This window comes from Saccoglossus kowalevskii, chromosome 17 (assembly GCF_978046115.1).
Source record: "Saccoglossus kowalevskii chromosome 17, keSacKowa6.1, whole genome shotgun sequence".
Classification (NCBI taxonomy): domain Eukaryota; kingdom Metazoa; phylum Hemichordata; class Enteropneusta; family Harrimaniidae; genus Saccoglossus; species Saccoglossus kowalevskii.
This window is the reverse complement of record NC_140657.1, coordinates 10,330,409-10,348,949: the sequence shown is the minus strand read 5'-3', so window position 1 is coordinate 10,348,949 and position 18,541 is coordinate 10,330,409. Positions and strand designations below refer to the sequence as shown.

Genomic DNA, 18,541 nt, shown 5'->3' with positions numbered 1-18,541 from the left:
AAATTACCTAATTAATATGCACAGATGGTATATAGAACTATTTTGTGAATGGTGACCAAAGTTGACTTATTGGCACTCAAAAGTTTAACACTTTATACAGTACCTCAATATATGCATCCACATTCATGAGAGTAACTTGAAGTTGAGACTGAGTTGATGACCATGTTACTATATAGGGATTTCTCAGATAATCTAAAACTATACTTGAATGTTCCACCAATTGCATAATTAGGGTTAGTCGGTTGAGTCCTAGACAGAATAGCAGACAAGACATAAGCAAGTTCTGACATTAGCCTCATCTATATTCAATAATTACAAGACAGTGAATATTAATAAAAAGTGATTATGACACAAGCTAGTTGAAGTCAGTGATCTGAGAGGCTTGCATATCAGCCATGCATGCTGAAGATTGAGCCAAGAAAAAAGAATTGTAAGAGTATTGTTCCTATAAACCTACCCAATTTTGTACTGTCACACCCAAAAGTTTTTTCGTCACATTTGGGATAATGTCAGAAAATTATGGATGATTTTATTGAAATTCAAAACTCTGAAAAAGTGGGTAATGTAAACAACTTCAAACCTGACTTATGACATTCACATTTGCAGAAAACAGTTATTATATATATATATATATATATATATATATATATATATATGCAAGAAAAAGAATTAAAACAAAGAAACAAATAAAAAAAATATAATGAAAAATAAAAAAAAAGATTTCTACTTACCCGGTACAACCTACTCTATTTTTGAAAAGCATGTTACAGGAGCAATTAAAACTTTTTTTTTATCTGTTTTTTTGAGTTCAAATCTCGCATGAAGCAATTTTTTCACTTTTTATACATATTTGAAATAAAATAAAATAAAAAAATAAAACAAATACAATAACTGGAAAAGGCAATAGATGTTTTTATTACATCGCAATGACCAAGAATGATATATTTTAACAGTACAGTACAACTGGAATACTTACATTTGCTATAGTTCATTATTTCTCTATTCAACTTACCAGCTTTTCCATAAAACAATCTATGTTTGTTTGACACAAACAAAATACTGTCAGAATAGTAATTTGATATTGAAGAAACAATCATTTCATTATCTGATAAACTTATTATTTGGGTAAAATAATTTCCACCATCCAATGATAACCACACCTACAGGAATCAAGAATAAAATTAATATGACATAACTGATTTACCATTAATATAGTACGGTAACTAGTAACCCATACTGAGTAACATATTAACAGGCTGACGAGTAACCCATATTAGGTAACCATATTAAGAGCCTGACTAGTAACCCATAATGGTAACCATATTAACAGGCTGACTAGTAACCCATACTGGGTATTAAACCATATTAAGCTGACTAGTTACCCATACTGGGTAACCGTATTAACAGGCTGACTAGTAACCACACTAACCATATCTAGTGACAAGTAGTCATATACCATCATAACATATAATGTAATCATAACATACCAACCACTAACCGCACACCAGGCTGACCAGTAACCCAAGATCAGTCTGCCCAGTAACCACACCCCAGGCTGACCAGTAACCACACACCAGACTGACTAGTAACCATACATCAGACTGCCTAGTAACCACACACCAGACTGACTAGTAACCATACATCAGACTGCCTAGTAACCACACCCCAGGCTGACTAGTAACCACACACCAGACTGACTAGTAACCATACACCAGGCTGACTAATAACCATACACCAGGCTGACTAACAACCACACCCCAGGCTGACTAGTAACCATACACCAGCTTGACTAGTAACCACACACTAGGCTGACTAGTAACCATACACTAGACTGATATGTAACCACACACCAGGCTGACTAGTAACCACACACCAGGCTGACTAGTAATCACACACCAGACTGACTAGTAACCATTCCCCAGGCTGACTAGTAACAACAACCCAGGCTGACTAGTAACCACACCCCAGGCTAACTAGTAACAATACACCAGCTTGACTAGTAACCACACACCAGGCTGACTAGTAACCATACACCAGACTGACTAGTAACCACACACCAGACTGACTAGTAACCATACACCAGCTTGACTAGTAACCACACACCAGGCTGACTAGTAACAACAACCCAGGCTGAATAGTAACCACACACTAGACTGACTAGTAACCACACCCCAGGCTGACTAGTAACCACACCCCAGGCTGACTAGTAACCACACACCAGACTGACCAGGAATCACACACCAGGCTGATTAGTAACCATACACCAGACTGCCCAGTAACCACACCCCAGGCTGACTAGTAATCACACACCAGGCTGACTAGTAACCATACCCAGGCTGACTAGTAACCACACCCCAGGCTGACTAGTAACCATACACTAGGCTGACTAATAACCACACACCAGACTGACTAGTACCCACACCCCAGGCTGACTAGTAACCACATACCATATTGATATGTAACCATACCCAAGTTGACTAGTAACCACGCCCCAGGCTGACTAGTAACCATACACCAGACTGACCAATAACCATACACCAGACTGACTAGTAACCATACAACCACACACCAGACTGACTTGTAACCACACACCAGACTGACTAGTAACCACACACCAGGCTTACTAGTAACCATACCCAGGCTGACTAGTAACCACACCCCAGGCTGACTATAGTAACCACACCCCAGACTGACCAGTAACCACACACCAGACTGACCAATAACCACACACCAGACTGACTAGTAACCACACACCAGACTGACCAAGAATCACACACCAGACTGACTAGTAACCATACACCAGACTGACCAATAACCACACACCAGACTGACTAGTAACTACACAACTACACACCAGACTGACTATGGTAACCACACACCAGACTGACCAGTAACCACACACCAGACTGACTAGTAACCACACAACCACACACCAGACTGACTATAGTAACCACACCCCAGACTGACCAGTAACCACACACCAGACTGACCAATAACCACACACCAGACTGACTATTGTAACCACATGCCAGACTGACCAAGAGTCACACACCAGGCTGACTAGTAACCATACACCAGACTGACCAATAACCACACACTAGACTGACTAGTAACCACACACCAGACAGACTATAGTAACCACACACCAGACTGACCAAGAATCACACACCAGGCTGACTAGTAACCACACAACCACACACCAGACTGGCCTGTAACCACACACCAGACTGACAAATAACCACCCACCAGACTGACTAGTAACCATACAACCACACACTAGACTGACTATAGTAACCACACCCCAGACTGACCAGTAACCACATACCAGACTGACCAATAATCACACACCATACTGACTAGTAACCACACAACCACACACCAGACTGACTATAGTAACCACACACCAGACTGACCAAGAATCACACACCAGGCTAACTAGTAACCACACACCCACACACCAGGTTGACTAGTAACCACACACCAGACTGACAAATAACCACACACCAGGCTGACTAGTAACCTCACACCAGACTGACTAGTAACCATACACCAGGCTGACTAGTAACCACACACCAGACTGACCAAGAATCACACACCAGGCTAACTAGTAACCACACACCCACACACCAGGTTGACTAGTAACCACACACCAGACTGACAAATAACCACACACCAGGCTGACTAGTAACCTCACACCAGGCTGACTAGTAACCATACACCAGGCTGACTAGTAACCATACACCAGGCTGACTAGTAACCACACCCCAGGCTGACTAGTAACCATACACCAGACTGACAAATAACCACACACCAGACTGACAAATAACCACACACAAGGCTGACTAGTAACCACACACCAGGCTGACTAGTAACCACACACCAGACTGACAAATAACCACACACCAGGCTGACTAGTAACCACACACCAGACTGACAAATAACCACACACCAGGCTGACTAGTAACCACACACCAGGCTGACTAGTAACCACACCCCAGGGTGACGAGTAACCACACACCAGACTGACTATAGTAACCACACACCAGACTGACCAAGAATCATACAACAGGCTGACTAGTAAACACACACCAGACTGACTAGTAACCATACACCAGGCTGACTAGTAACCACACCCCAGGCTGACTAGTAACCATACACCAGATTGACTAGTAACCACACACCAGACTGACCAGGAATCACTTACCTGAGATCCATAGACATAGAGGGCATAGTGCTGTGGATGTAGAATCATGCCATGGGGCTGAAAAGTTTCAGGAAATGTAAAAGATTGATAAGCTGTCTGCTGTGCACTGCATATACCCATTGAGTGATTACATTCAGTGACTGATAGACTATTATATCCTGTTTCCTGAAAGATATAAACATGAATAATCTGGTGGATGGAGCTACATGTACATCACAGAATGTTCTATTTTGCTTCACTTTACGCGCACCACTTTACAGTGTAATTCTATGCACAAGGTTTTGTGGAAAGACGGTCAAGGAGTTGGCAGGGTGTTAACCAGCCACCAGCTAGTCCACCCACCAAATGGACTGGCAACTTTTGCCCATTTTTCTGTTTTTTCCTATTGTTCTTTGATAATTTTACCAAAATACATCCAAAATCATCTACATTTCCATGAAGTTGAATTGTTTTGGACTGGCAGTTGCAAATTGCTGGCTAATAGCCTGGAAGTTAGAGAAAACTGTCAACTTTGCGGTAATCTTGAGCAACCAAATCTATATATGTTGTACATGTAGGGGTAGTCTTGTTACATTGTTCATGGGAGTCTCAAAAACTAAACCAATGTGCACTTTTCTGAGAGTTTTGGACTTTTGTTTACACTCGTGATTGTTGCCAGGCGATGACAATGCCCAGTTGTTCGCTTTCAGAATACTGTCATACCAGGTCTTACATGTAAATCTGTGCAATCTGTCAAATCAAATGAATAGAAATTTCAGATATGGCTTGATCTTTGGTAACTTTGTTTAAAACAAAATGGCTGAGTCAGCTATTTTCAATCTGATTAGAAAAGAATCATCACGTTTTATAGAAACCTATCTATCCATGTAAATTTAGAATCCAGTAACAGAGTAACAGATACAAATGAAAATATGTACTTTAAAATAAAATATCCAATGAATTAAATACCTTTGATGTCTTTATTGCAATCACTGCGTCTTTCTCATTGTCATATAAAAGGGAAATGACATTATAGTCGACGACTGGTGTATGCCATAGTATAAATGGTGGCTGACTAAGAAAAACATTCTGTTGAAAAGAATACATCTACAATATTATGTCAATCACTTTATGTAACAAGTCATAACATGACATTGTTTCTGTTGGTTTAATATTAGCAAAACTAGTAGTAAGCCATCTTGGAATGGAACATTGAACAAATGACTTATGTACAATGTAGTTGTAAATTTTGATTGTGAGCAGTCTATGTTTGTCAAAGACATGAGAACAGTATTTGCATTTGATCATTTTGGATCCTATCTGAAAAAAAAAAATTATGGTCCCATTATATGTAAAAAAAAAAGTATGGATGTCTATTTATAAGATCTGGGTCTGGAATACTTGATTTTGATGCACTTTTAAAATAAAAATGGACACCATTTAGCTATCTGAATTAAATCTTAAAACAAGTACACATGCATATGTGCGAAAAGATGAGATCCAAACAAAAAACGTGACTTATCGAGGGTCGCGATTTGGCAAAGGGGTCTCATGAAAGAGGGTTTTATGCATTAAAAATGGATAAAAGCACATGTACACACATGGGTTTATTTTATTATAGTAAATTGTCCTTATTGGACAACATCCCAGCGACCATGCATGTCTGCATGGCGATTAAACTCATTGGACAACATCCCAGTGACCATGCATGTCTGCATGACGATTAAACTCATTGGACAACATCCCAGCGACCATGCATGTCTGCATGGCGATTAAACTCACTGGACAACATCCCAGCGACCATGCATGTCTGCATGGCGATTAAACTCACTGGACAACATCCCAGCGACCATGCATGTCTGCATGGCGATTAAACTCACTGGACAACATCCCAGCGACCATGCATGTCTGCATGGCGATTAAACTCATTGGACAACATCCCAGTGACCATGCATGTCTGCATGGCGATTAAACTCATTGGACAACATCCCAGCGACCATGCATGTCTGCATGGCGATTAAACTCATTGGACAACATCCCAGCGACCATGCATGTCTGCATGGCGATTAAACTCATTGGACAACATCCCAGCGACCATGCATGTCTGCATGGCGATTAAACTCATTGGACAACATCCCAGCGACCATGCATGTCTGCATGGCGATTAAACTCATTGGACAACATCCCAGCGACCATGCATGTCTGCATGGCGATTAAACTCATTGGACAACATCCCAGCGACCATGCATGTCTGCATGGCGATTAAACTCATTGGACAACATCCCAGCGACCATGCATGTCTGCATGGCGATTAAACTCATTAGAGAACATCCCAGCGACCATGCATGTCTGCATGGCGATTAAACTCATTGGACAACATCCCAGCGACCATGCATGTCTGCATGGCGATTAAACTCATTGGACAACATCCCAGCGACCATGCATATCTGCATGGCGATTAAACTCATTGGACAACATCCCAGCGACCATGCATGTCTGCATGGCGATTAAATTCATTGGACAACATGCCAGCGACCATGCATGTCTGCATGGCGATTAAACTCATTGGACAACATCCCAGTGACCATGCATGTCTGCATGACGATTAAACTCATTGGACAACATCCCAGCGACCATGCATGTCTGCATGGCGATTAAACTCATCGGACAACATCCCAGTGACCATGCATGTCTGCATGGCGATTAAACTCATTAGACAACATCCCAGCGACCATGCATGTCTGCATGACGATTAAACTCATTGGACAACATCCCAGCGACCATGCATGTCTGCATGACGATTAAACTCATTGGACAACATCCCAGCGACCATGCATGTCTGCATGGCGATTAAACTCATTGGACAACATCCCAGCGACCATGCATGTCTGCATGGCGATTAAACTCATTGGACAACATCCCAGCGACCATGCATATCTGCATGGCGATTAAACTCATTGGACAACATCCCAGCGACCATGCATGTCTGCATGGCGATTAAATTCATTGGACAACATGCCAGCGACCATGCATGTCTGCATGGCGATTAAACTCATTGGACAACATCCCAGTGACCATGCATGTCTGCATGACGATTAAACTCATTGGACAACATCCCAGCGACCATGCATGTCTGCATGGCGATTAAACTCATTGGACAACATCCCAGTGACCATGCATGTCTGCATGGCGATTAAACTCATTGGACAACATCCCAGCGACCATGCATGTCTGCATGACGATTAAACTCATTGGACAACATCCCAGCGACCATGCATGTCTGCATGACGATTAAACTCATTGGACAACATCCCAGCGACCATGCATGTCTGCATGACGATTAAACTCATTGGACAACATCCCAGCGACCATGCATGTCTGCATGACGATTAAACTCATTGGACAACATCCCAGCGACCATGCATGTCTGCATGACGATTAAACTCATTGGACAACATCCCAGTGACCATGCATGTCTGCATGACGATTAAACTCATTGGACAACATCCCAGTGACCATGCATGTCTGCATGACGATTAAACTCATTGGACAACATCCCAGTGACCATGCATGTCTGCATGACGATTAAACTCATTGGACAACATCCCAGTGACCATGCATGTCTGCATGACGATTAAACTCATTGGACAACATCCCAGCGACCATGCATGTCTGCATGACGATTAAACTCATTGGACAACATCCCAGTGACCATGCATGTCTGCATGACGATTAAACTCATTGGACAACATCCCAGTGACCATGCATGTCTGCATGACGATTAAACTCATTGGACAACATCCCAGTGACCATGCATGTCTGCATGACGATTAAACTCATTGGACAACATCCCAGTGACCATGCATGTCTGCATGACGATTAAACTCATTTGACAACATCCCAGCGACCATGCATGTCTGCATAACGATTAAACTCATTGGACAACATCCCAGTGACCATGCATGTCTGCATGACGATTAAACTCATTGGACAACATCCCAGTGACCATGCATGTCTGCATGACGATTAAACTCATTGGACAACATCCCAGCGACCATGCATGTCTGCATGGCGATTAAACTCATTGGACAACATCCCAGCGACCATGCATGTCTGCATGGCGATTAAACTCATTGGACAACATCCCAGCGACCATGCATGTCTGCATGACGATTAAACTCATTGGACAACATCCCAGCGACCATGCATGTCTGCATGGCGATTAAACTCATTGGACAACATCCCAGCGACCATGCATGTCTGCATGGCGATTAAACTCATTAGACAACATCCCAGCGACCATGCATGTCTGCATGGCGATTAAACTCATTGGACAACATCCCAGCAACCATGCATGTCTGCATGGCGATTAAACTCATTGGACAACATCCCAGCGACCATGCATATCTGCATGGCGATTAAACTCATTGGACAACATCCCAGCGACCATGCATGTCTGCATGGCGATTAAATTCATTGGACAACATGCCAGCGACCATGCATGTCTGCATGGCGATTAAACTCATTGGACAACATCCCAGTGACCATGCATGTCTGCATGACGATTAAACTCATTGGACAACATCCCAGCGACCATGCATGTCTGCATGGCGATTAAACTCATTGGACAACATCCCAGCGACCATGCATGTCTGCATGGCGATTAAACTCATTGGACAACATCCCAGCGACCATGCATGTCTGCATGGCGATTAAACTCATTGGACAACATCCCAGCGACCATGCATGTCTGCATGGCGATTAAACTCATTAGACAACATCCCAGCGACCATGCATGTCTGCATGGCGATTAAACTCATTGGACAACATCCCAGCGACCATGCATGTCTGCATGACGATTAAACTCATTGGACAACATCCCAGCGACCATGCATGTCTGCATGACGATTAAACTCATTGGACAACATCCCAGCGACCATGCATGTCTGCATGACGATTAAACTCATTGGACAACATCCCAGCGACCATGCATGTCTGCATGACGATTAAACTCATTGGACAACATCCCAGCGACCATGCATGTCTGCATGACGATTAAACTCATTGGACAACATCCCAGCGACCATGCATGTCTGCATGACGATTAAACTCATTGGACAACATCCCAGTGACCATGCATGTCTGCATGACGATTAAACTCATTGGACAACATCCCAGTGACCATGCATGTCTGCATGATGATTAAACTCATTGGACAACATCCCAGTGACCATGCATGTCTGCATGACGATTAAACTCATTGGACAACATCCCAGTGACCATGCATGTCTGCATGACGATTAAACTCATTGGACAACATCCCAGCGACCATGCATGTCTGCATGACGATTAAACTCATTGGACAACATCCCAGTGACCATGCATGTCTGCATGACGATTAAACTCATTGGACAACATCCCAGTGACCATGCATGTCTGCATGACGATTAAACTCATTGGACAACATCCCAGTGACCATGCATGTCTGCATGACGATTAAACTCATTGGACAACATCCCAGCGACCATGCATGTCTGCATGACGATTAAACTCATTGGACAACATCCCAGTGACCATGCATGTCTGCATGACGATTAAACTCATTGGACAACATCCCAGTGACCATGCATGTCTGCATGACGATTAAACTCATTGGACAACATCCCAGCGACCATGCATGTCTGCATGGCGATTAAACTCATTGGACAACATCCCAGCGACCATGCATGTCTGCATGGCGATTAAACTCATTGGACAACATCCCAGCGACCATGCATGTCTGCATGGCGATTAAACTCATTGGACAACATCCCAGCGACCATGCATGTATGCATGGCGATTAAACTCATTGGACAACATCCCAGCGACCATGCATGTATGCATGGCGATTAAACTCATTGGACAACATCCCAGTGACCATGCATGTCTGCATGACGATTAAACTCATTGGACAACATCCCAGTGACCATGCATGTCTGCATGACGATTAAACTCATTGGACAACATCCCAGCGACCATGCATGTCTGCATGGCGATTAAACTCATTGGACAACATCCCAGCGACCATGCATGTCTGCATGACGATTAAACTCATTGCAGCGAGTTTTATAGAGCTTTATCAAAGGGTATATAAAGTTGTGACTTCATAACCCCGTCATAACCCCGTCGACAGCTTGAGTCAGGTCACCCTTTGTATCTCAGTAATTGATGGACAGTAGATGTTAAGTTGTTGCCCCCAGCCCTGTCACGGCTAATTAAATACACTATTCAACAACGAAATATTAGTTCTTTTACTTCAAAACTGCGGGCAAAACACAAACAAATTTTTGGGAGCCATCTAACTACCCACGACTTAGCCGAAACCATGACTTATTCTGCAGGCCGTTTTTCAAAACTATAATTGGCCTACAGAGGGCGCTATATAGCCAAATGTGGTCAAAGTATACTATAGAAATACCACTGGAATGATAATGTTACAATTATACCAACAAAAGTCTTGATAGTCTTATATAAGTATTTCGGCAATTACTCAAAAATTTTTTCTTTTTAAATACCCAAACCATTCAGATGAATCTATATGGTGACTTTAAGCTCCAACAGAATCTCCATGCATATTTGTTTACAATTCCCCTGAAATTATAAAAATAAAGAGATAACACCTCTGATTATTGTGTATTCAACCTACCTGACTCTGTGGATTCGACACGGATGTCACAACTAAACTTACACGCTGGTCTGAAATTCAAATAAATAACATTACATAACCACTTCTAATGTATTGAATTACTATAAATAGGGATGACATAATTTACTGATAGAAATCCAAACATTTTTATTGAAAACATAGTATGCCATATATGTAACTTAATTAAACCTGACTGTGGATCAGTCATCTGCAGGAAGCATTCGTTCCTTTTAAGGTGTATGACATTATTTAGTGACATTTCATTTAAACGAAATATTGATATTTTTTTCATTTTTATATAGTTTTAAATCTGTACTGTATAATTATTTTTAATTTTATTTTGTTACTTTGTGATTTTGATGTATATTTGCTTATAGCTTGTATTTGTATGTGTTTTCTTTATGTATTATTCTTTTTTTTTTCAGTTCTGTTAATGGGTTTTTCCGTTGAACTGTGTATTGAATAAATAGATAAAACATGTAAATGAATGAATGAATGAATGAATGAATAAATAAATAAATAAATGAATGAATGAATGAATGAATGAATGAATGAATGAATGAATAAATAAATAAATAAATAAATAAATAAAATACACAAACAATGTGCAAAAATTATTAAACCAGCAAGCGTTGTACAGAAAAGTATGCAATGATAGATAGGAATACTTCTGAGATAAAGACAATGAACCAATTTATAACAATTATGAACACAAACAACAAATTCTTTTGTCACTGATTACTTATATTAGTCTAACCAATTACAAACGAGTTTATTATAATTATTTTTAATTAATTCACATTTTATTTATTTATTTTTGTCTTTTTGTTTCATTGTTTCTGTTATTGCTTCAATAAAAATATCCTTTCTATTCCATAATACATGCATGTACACATTACCTTGTACATGTTTGTGTCTCAAATCTGGTCTACACATCCGTCTCTTCGACAATTCAGAAAATGTATACTTTTCATTGCTGCTTATTCCAGGTAATGTTATCATGGTAAAATCCAGTATCTATTTTGCAAATAAAAAATGTTTTTTTTTCAATTTGACATCAAACAAAAGATTGCACATAAATTGTACAGGTATCATTCATATACAGTCTGACGCAAGGGTTCGAACTACGAGGGCGCTATATTGCTGGAGAGCCTCGTTTTCGTCTACGCAATCACTCTGTTAATGGCCATTGCAGCGATATAATTATTATATTGGTTATTCACGTGTAGCGTCTGCAAAAGGTCGCAAACGTCCCATGTTTTTTGGGGGGTTTTTCGTGAGATTAGTAACCATACATTGCAGTTTTGTACAAAAATTCCATTTGTTAATGAAGGTTTTTTTAAAAACGGTAATTTAACGATCTTCTATTTTATGTTTACCGACATCATCAGTAGAATACATCTGTATCACAGGTCACAGATCATGAGCCAAGTTTCTATTTTCACCACACACTCCACCATAACTCCCGAGTTAGTGTACACAATTTTAAGACTTTACCACTCTGAACTTGCAAACGTGGCAATGTTGAACTTCTTGTGTCCACGCCTCCCTCGTCCCCGTCAATACCCTGACAAAGAGTGGCAACCCAGGTAGGTCTATGGTTTGAACCGGGATTTCGAAGTTGTGTATCGACTGCATATGTACCCTTATTCCAGCCAAGTCATTCAAAATCATATCATGATTGACTTCTATAATAAATATGACACAGACCTTGGGCTGCCAAGCCCATGAACACCGTAAGATTTTACATACCTGGACTCTGTGGCAAGGATAAAATAATATTAAATTACTATGAGGGTCGGCAAGTGATATTTTCCTAAGCTGTAATCAATTGATTTTATTTTCGTAATAATGTAATTTATTAAATAAAAAACGTAAATTCGTAGACATGGGTAAGGTGTAAAATGTAATCAACTATTTTATTCGTCCGTAATTTGTACAAAGATCTTATTTTTCATAAGCGTATAAAGCATTTCCCAAATTAAATGTCGTAGTTCTTATGCAATTTCTAAAATTATTAAATATATTGTGAAAATGAAATTAGGAATTTATCTGTAAAGTAAAAAAAAAAACATTTTTTATTGTACATGGAACTTTCATTATTTCTCGTAAACACGAAAAATGTCTTTTTTTGTAACCTGTATCAGCTATCCCCCCTACTATGTATTAAATTTATTTCGCCATTTCAAAATTATACAAAAAAAACATACTATATTAAAAAGTTTTTTTTTTGTAGCAATCATTTGACTTCAATATTCTTATAAGAAAAGGAACAAATATAAAATACAAACCTATCATCGTAACTTTTTTAGTACGATATAGCCTTTAGTGCCGCGTTATGTTGTGAATGTATCCTGCATAACCTTCTCATATGCCATCATTTTCAATATTGTCACTTCCCAATATTTGCATATTTGATTGGTAAAATGCTTCTTAGTTCAAATGAATTGCTAAATTACCCACATACGAAAAGTACGTGATCTATTCGATAGCCGTGCCATTGTCTGTAAAAATCAGTCGGTAAAATATGTAATTTCGGTTACCGTGAAACTACTAATTTATTCGATCTACGTTGCCCTGCTATATCTGTGAAATTCGGGCGGTAAAAAATAAAATTGCTGCCAATGTCCAACTCCATGGTTTATTCGACCCAAACTATCATGCCAATAACTCCCTAACAAAATCTGCATCATTCAACTGAATAAAAAAGGATTCAGTTTAAACCGAAACAGCAATCATCGGAAGTGAGCAAACAAAAGAACATCACAAATCAATTTTTGTCAGTTATTTTTTAGTCTTCATCTTCTTTATCAATACTCTAAAATACGCAATCTTAATTTTCATTGTGTTTCTGATGATTTAAAACAATTTTTATGAAGCTCAAGCTGATTATGATACATGCATAATGTACCGTTTTTAATGGTTTTGAATAAATCGTCTGAATTTGTGACATTTGAACATTCTACATTATGTTTGTTGTGATACCAATGAGCCAGTAGAATGTCATCAAACCAAAATCTGTGTCAATGTGACAATGATGCCTGGCGTTTCTTTAGTACCAAAAATAAATGAAGCATAATAAAAGAAGACCGAGTTTTCTTGCTCACGGGCAAGGACAAGTGCGGAGCTTCGTACTCTAATTTGAGTGTGATTTAACAACTGTCGATCGATCGTTTATTGTACAGAGACAGTAAACGTCTACGCTTATCTCCTGTTTATGTGTTCATCCAGTAATCTAAACTGTGTGGGGAAAACAATCATCTCATTTCTGGAGTCGAGGCAGCTTTCGGGAAACAAAATTCAAGTAGGGAATGCATGTATGTCCCATGTTCAATAAATGCCATGCCGTATCCAGCAAAAAAGGTCTCGTCCACTCGCAATAAATAACATCTGATAGGATCCTTTCCACTAATGTGAAATAGATCTGCATCTCTGGTAACTGCACTATGCAGAGCATTCATGTTTAACTAAGAACGACTCCCGATATATGCATTTAGGAGAATAAAAACTTGTTTGGGTTTTACATGTAACTTTTCATACCTGACCTGGATAAATCCATGACAAGAAAACTCATTGCAGTCAAAAGGTATATGTACAGGTTTAATGATAGGAAACTATATGTACAGGTTTAATAATATAAAATAACAGTTCAGGGAAGACGAAGTTTCATAAAGAGAGACGTGAACCAATTTTGTATAACGATAATTTTTGAGTAACGATAACAGCCAGTCACTCAGAAAACACACACCTGTGAAAAAAACAAAAGTATACAATTATATTTAATCAACAGTCTCAATATGTAAACAGTATTTAATTAATATGACAATACGGATAATTGTATTTAATATACTGGATCAAATGATTACAATTTACACTAAAATTGCAAGAAAATGAAAGAGGACTAGCGCTGAGTGAGATCCATTTCATGTTCAAATGACACGCACATTTTACAAGATGCGTTATTTCATTATATATGAAGTACGGAATTTGTTTATGCCACAATAACTCGCCCTTGAATGTTAATATCAGACACACTTTGTTAGCTTCGATCGTGTTTTTATACCCGCCATTTAGAAAATGTCGCGAAAACCTGGGCAGCAAAACCACACTAGGTCTGCGTAGGCAGCCATCTTGGAACTGAAAAACGTCACCCCAATAAACCGGAGGAATATAAAAATGTCTTCGTTGAGCCACAGTAAAAATAACGCTGTTCGATGCGTTATCATACAACTTCTTTGTATAGTTATGTTTTTTGGTGTAATAATTCTGAACTTGCAATCGTGGCAATGTTTAGCGTGGCGATAACGAAACCCTCGGTCAAACAGAAAATCATTAATAAAATTGAAACCGCTCCACAGAGTCTTTAGAAAATTCGAAGGGCTAAACTTACCTGGTTCCCAGTGATAATGCCAGATTTCAAGCAAATTCTCTGGACGTAAATACGAGATTACACGGGAACAAATTTAACGGTGAAGACACCCAATGGTCATAGTTATTAACAACGCCCTCTATAATTCCATTCAAAGATGTGAAATGTTGCATGTAAATTAGGTTCTCTTGCGTTAGGCTGTATAAACACGACATGTTTGAGAAAAATAAGTAACTCTTCAAGGAAAACGTGTAATAACATAAATACACAGTATAGAGTAGAATCACAGAATCAAAATGAGTAATTGTATTACATAACTATAATAACATTTTTCGTAAACAGTTGGGGTATGCCTGTGACTGTAGCGCAAGCACCATGTTGAAAATCGTACAAATACAATTACCGATTTATATAGAAAGATAATACCGGTATATGCTTTTATGGATCAATACGAACATCAAGCTATCGCTTACGTGTGCCTTGCTCAATAGTGATGGAAGTTTGCTTTAGTGCAGCATTGGACAAAGAGTCTAGCTGCTACAATAGCTATAAATCTGTATGGTTTGTAATTTCATCATTTTACAGATTTGTCTTTTTTTCTTTATATATGGAATATGTCTGAAATAAAACCACATTGCCCGCTGACACCCCTTGTTGATTTTGATATGTCTGTAGTTAAGAACTATTTGATTTGTCATGTGGTGTGTATTGATGTGGATGTGTGTGGTCTGGTTACTATGGATACACTCACAGTCATGTAACTGGAGAGATTTTTCAGGTTAGACCTCTACTGGTCAGGTGGTTCAGAAGATAGCAGGTTTTGAGTTGGTTGCCCATACATATTGTCTTCAAACTATAAATTTCATAATTATACAAGTCATGTAACTGGAGAGATTTTTCAGGTGTGACCTCTACTGGTCAGGTCGTTCAGGGAATAGCAGGTTTTGAGTTGGTTGCCCATACATATTGTCTTCAAACTATAAATTTCATAATTATACAAGTCATGTATTCATAATTTATAAGGTGAAGATATGTAACTTTCATAACCATGTATGGTGCTATGCTTCACAAGAGGTGAACACATGAAGGTGATCCAATGAAAACCATGTGAGTCAATCAAACATAGTTCTAACCAAAAGTGTCAGAGAATGCAGTGGGTGGTCGGGAATGTTCGACTACGTAAACTGAAATGAACAAGATTATAGTAGCATTGAAAATCGCAAAACGGTTTGAGATGAACATGAATCAGTTTTTGCGCAGACTCACTAATTTGCATTATTAGGATATCTAGAAATGTTTCTCTTGAGATTTTTTGATCATCTCGCAATTTGCGTGATTTTTTCAATTTCCTCTAAACCTTCATCACATATTTTTCATATTTGCATATGCTAATCTTATAAATCTTTGATATACTAAATTTATAGGTCCCAGAAGCTGAATTAAACTAAAATACTATGTATATAATAGTAATCCCATACAAATGTGTTAAAGAAAGTCGATACCTGTCGTGTTGAATTATATTGATTTAACTGTTGACTGATGTACAATCCATTAGTAGTCACTATAAGTAGATGCTGCTTTGTCAACAGAGAATCTACTACATTAATACCAGTACATTCTGAAATTAAAGATCACATAATAGGTGAATAGGAATAAAAATTTAATAATTTTGCACAACATCGTCTGAATTGCATCAGCTATCTTGTAACTGCAGAGATCAGAACAGTGTTTTGATTGCCAATCATGCGGCTACCTTGTTAACCGAGATTATTTCTATGATCATATTGTTTGGTAAATGTTAGGTATGAATTGAAATTATAATATATGATTCAAATAATATTCACAAAACCTAAATACACCTACAACCCAATATGGGCACCAGGTTGAAATCAGTCCACTCATTAATAATCCTTGCTTTAATTTGATATAAAAAAGTCCTACTTGTGCAGTAATTAACCAATTTAAATATAACATACCTTGTGAGTTTAGTTGACACAGAATATGTGAGAAATCATACCAAGATGTCACATGAAAACTGTCATGAGTAACTCCAACATATAAAACTGAAAACAATTGTATTCATCTTAATTGTAAACATATTAATTTGTCCATGCATTTGAGGAAAAGGGAGTACAACCCCAACAATACATAGCCACTGAATAGTCGGCCTCAACATTCACAAGAAATAGAACATTGTTCTGTAATGTACTACGTATAAAATTCATACATTCAAATGAAGTAAGTTTTGAATGGAATTGGCCCAGCCATACCCAAATTGGCCCGGGTATGCCCAAATTGACCCAGGTATGCCCAAATTGACCCAGGCATGCCCAAATTGACCCAGGCATGCCCAAATTGACCTAGGCATGTGTAAATTGACCCAGTATGACCCCCACAACAAAGAGAACATGGCTACTGGGTACTAGTCAGCCTAGACATTCACAAGAAATGAACATTGTGCTGTAATGTACTATGTAAAACATACATACATTTGAATGAAGTAAGTTTTGAATAGAATTGACCCAGGCATGCCCAAATTAACCCAGGCATGCCCAAATTGACCCAGGCATGCCCAAATTGACCCTGACATGTGTAAATTGACCCAGCATGACCCCCACAACAAACAGAACATGGCTACTGGGTACTAGTCAGCCTAGACATTCACAAGAAATGAACATTGTGCTGTAATGTACTATTTAAAACATTCATACATTTGAATGAAGTAAGTTTTGAATGGAACTGACCCGGGCCTGCCCACATTGGTTCGGACATACCCAAATTGTCCCTGGCTTGTCCAAATTGGCCCTGGCATGCCAAACTACCACAAACTTGGCATGCCCAAATTGGCCAGAACATACACAAATTGGCAGAGCCCAGGCATGCCCGAACTGGCCCAGATATGCCAAAATTTACCCAGACATGCCCAAATTGGTTTAGGCAAATTTGTCTAGACATGCCTAAATTGACCCAGACATGCCAAAATTACCCAAGTTGGCCGATCTCAGGCCTGCTCAAATTGACTCAGGCATGCCCAAATTAAACAAGGCAAATTGGCCCAAGCATGACCAAATTCGCCCAGACATGCCTAAATTGGCCCGGAGATGCCTAAATTGGCCTGGCATGTCCAAATTGACCGAGGCATGCCCAAATTTGTCAAAGCATGTCCAAATAGGCCCAGGTATGCCCAAAATTGTCAAAACATGCCCAAATTGGCCCGAACATGCCCAAATTGGCCCGGGTTTGTCCAAATTGGTCCAGGCATGCCCACATTGACCCTAGTTTGTCCAAATTGGCCCAGGCATGC

General features: G+C 39.3%; 1 protein-coding gene and 1 long non-coding RNA gene across 2 annotated transcripts in view; both read right to left on the bottom strand.

Annotated features, from left to right (window-relative positions):
* LOC102804162 (cation channel sperm-associated auxiliary subunit beta-like) overlaps window positions 1–11,870 on the bottom strand; it is a 28,670-nt gene extending 16,800 nt beyond the window's left edge. The window contains exons 1-6 of the mRNA XM_078007684.2: window positions 11,768–11,870; window positions 10,869–10,918; window positions 5,153–5,272; window positions 4,205–4,369; window positions 1,013–1,160; window positions 104–249 (exon numbers count right to left, since the gene is read on the bottom strand). Coding sequence (XP_077863810.2) covers window positions 104–249; window positions 1,013–1,160; window positions 4,205–4,369; window positions 5,153–5,272; window positions 10,869–10,918; window positions 11,768–11,870 — 732 coding nt within the window. The remainder of the gene's footprint in view (window positions 1–103; window positions 250–1,012; window positions 1,161–4,204; window positions 4,370–5,152; window positions 5,273–10,868; window positions 10,919–11,767) is intronic.
* A 2,571-nt stretch (window positions 11,871–14,441) lies between these two features.
* LOC144348191 (uncharacterized) lies at window positions 14,442–15,413 on the bottom strand. The gene is made up of 2 exons (XR_013419797.2): window positions 15,259–15,413; window positions 14,442–14,616 (listed from the first exon to the last, which is right to left on the bottom strand). It is a non-coding gene; the product is annotated as an uncharacterized LOC144348191 (long non-coding RNA).
* Window positions 15,414–18,541: the final 3,128 nt, after the last annotated feature.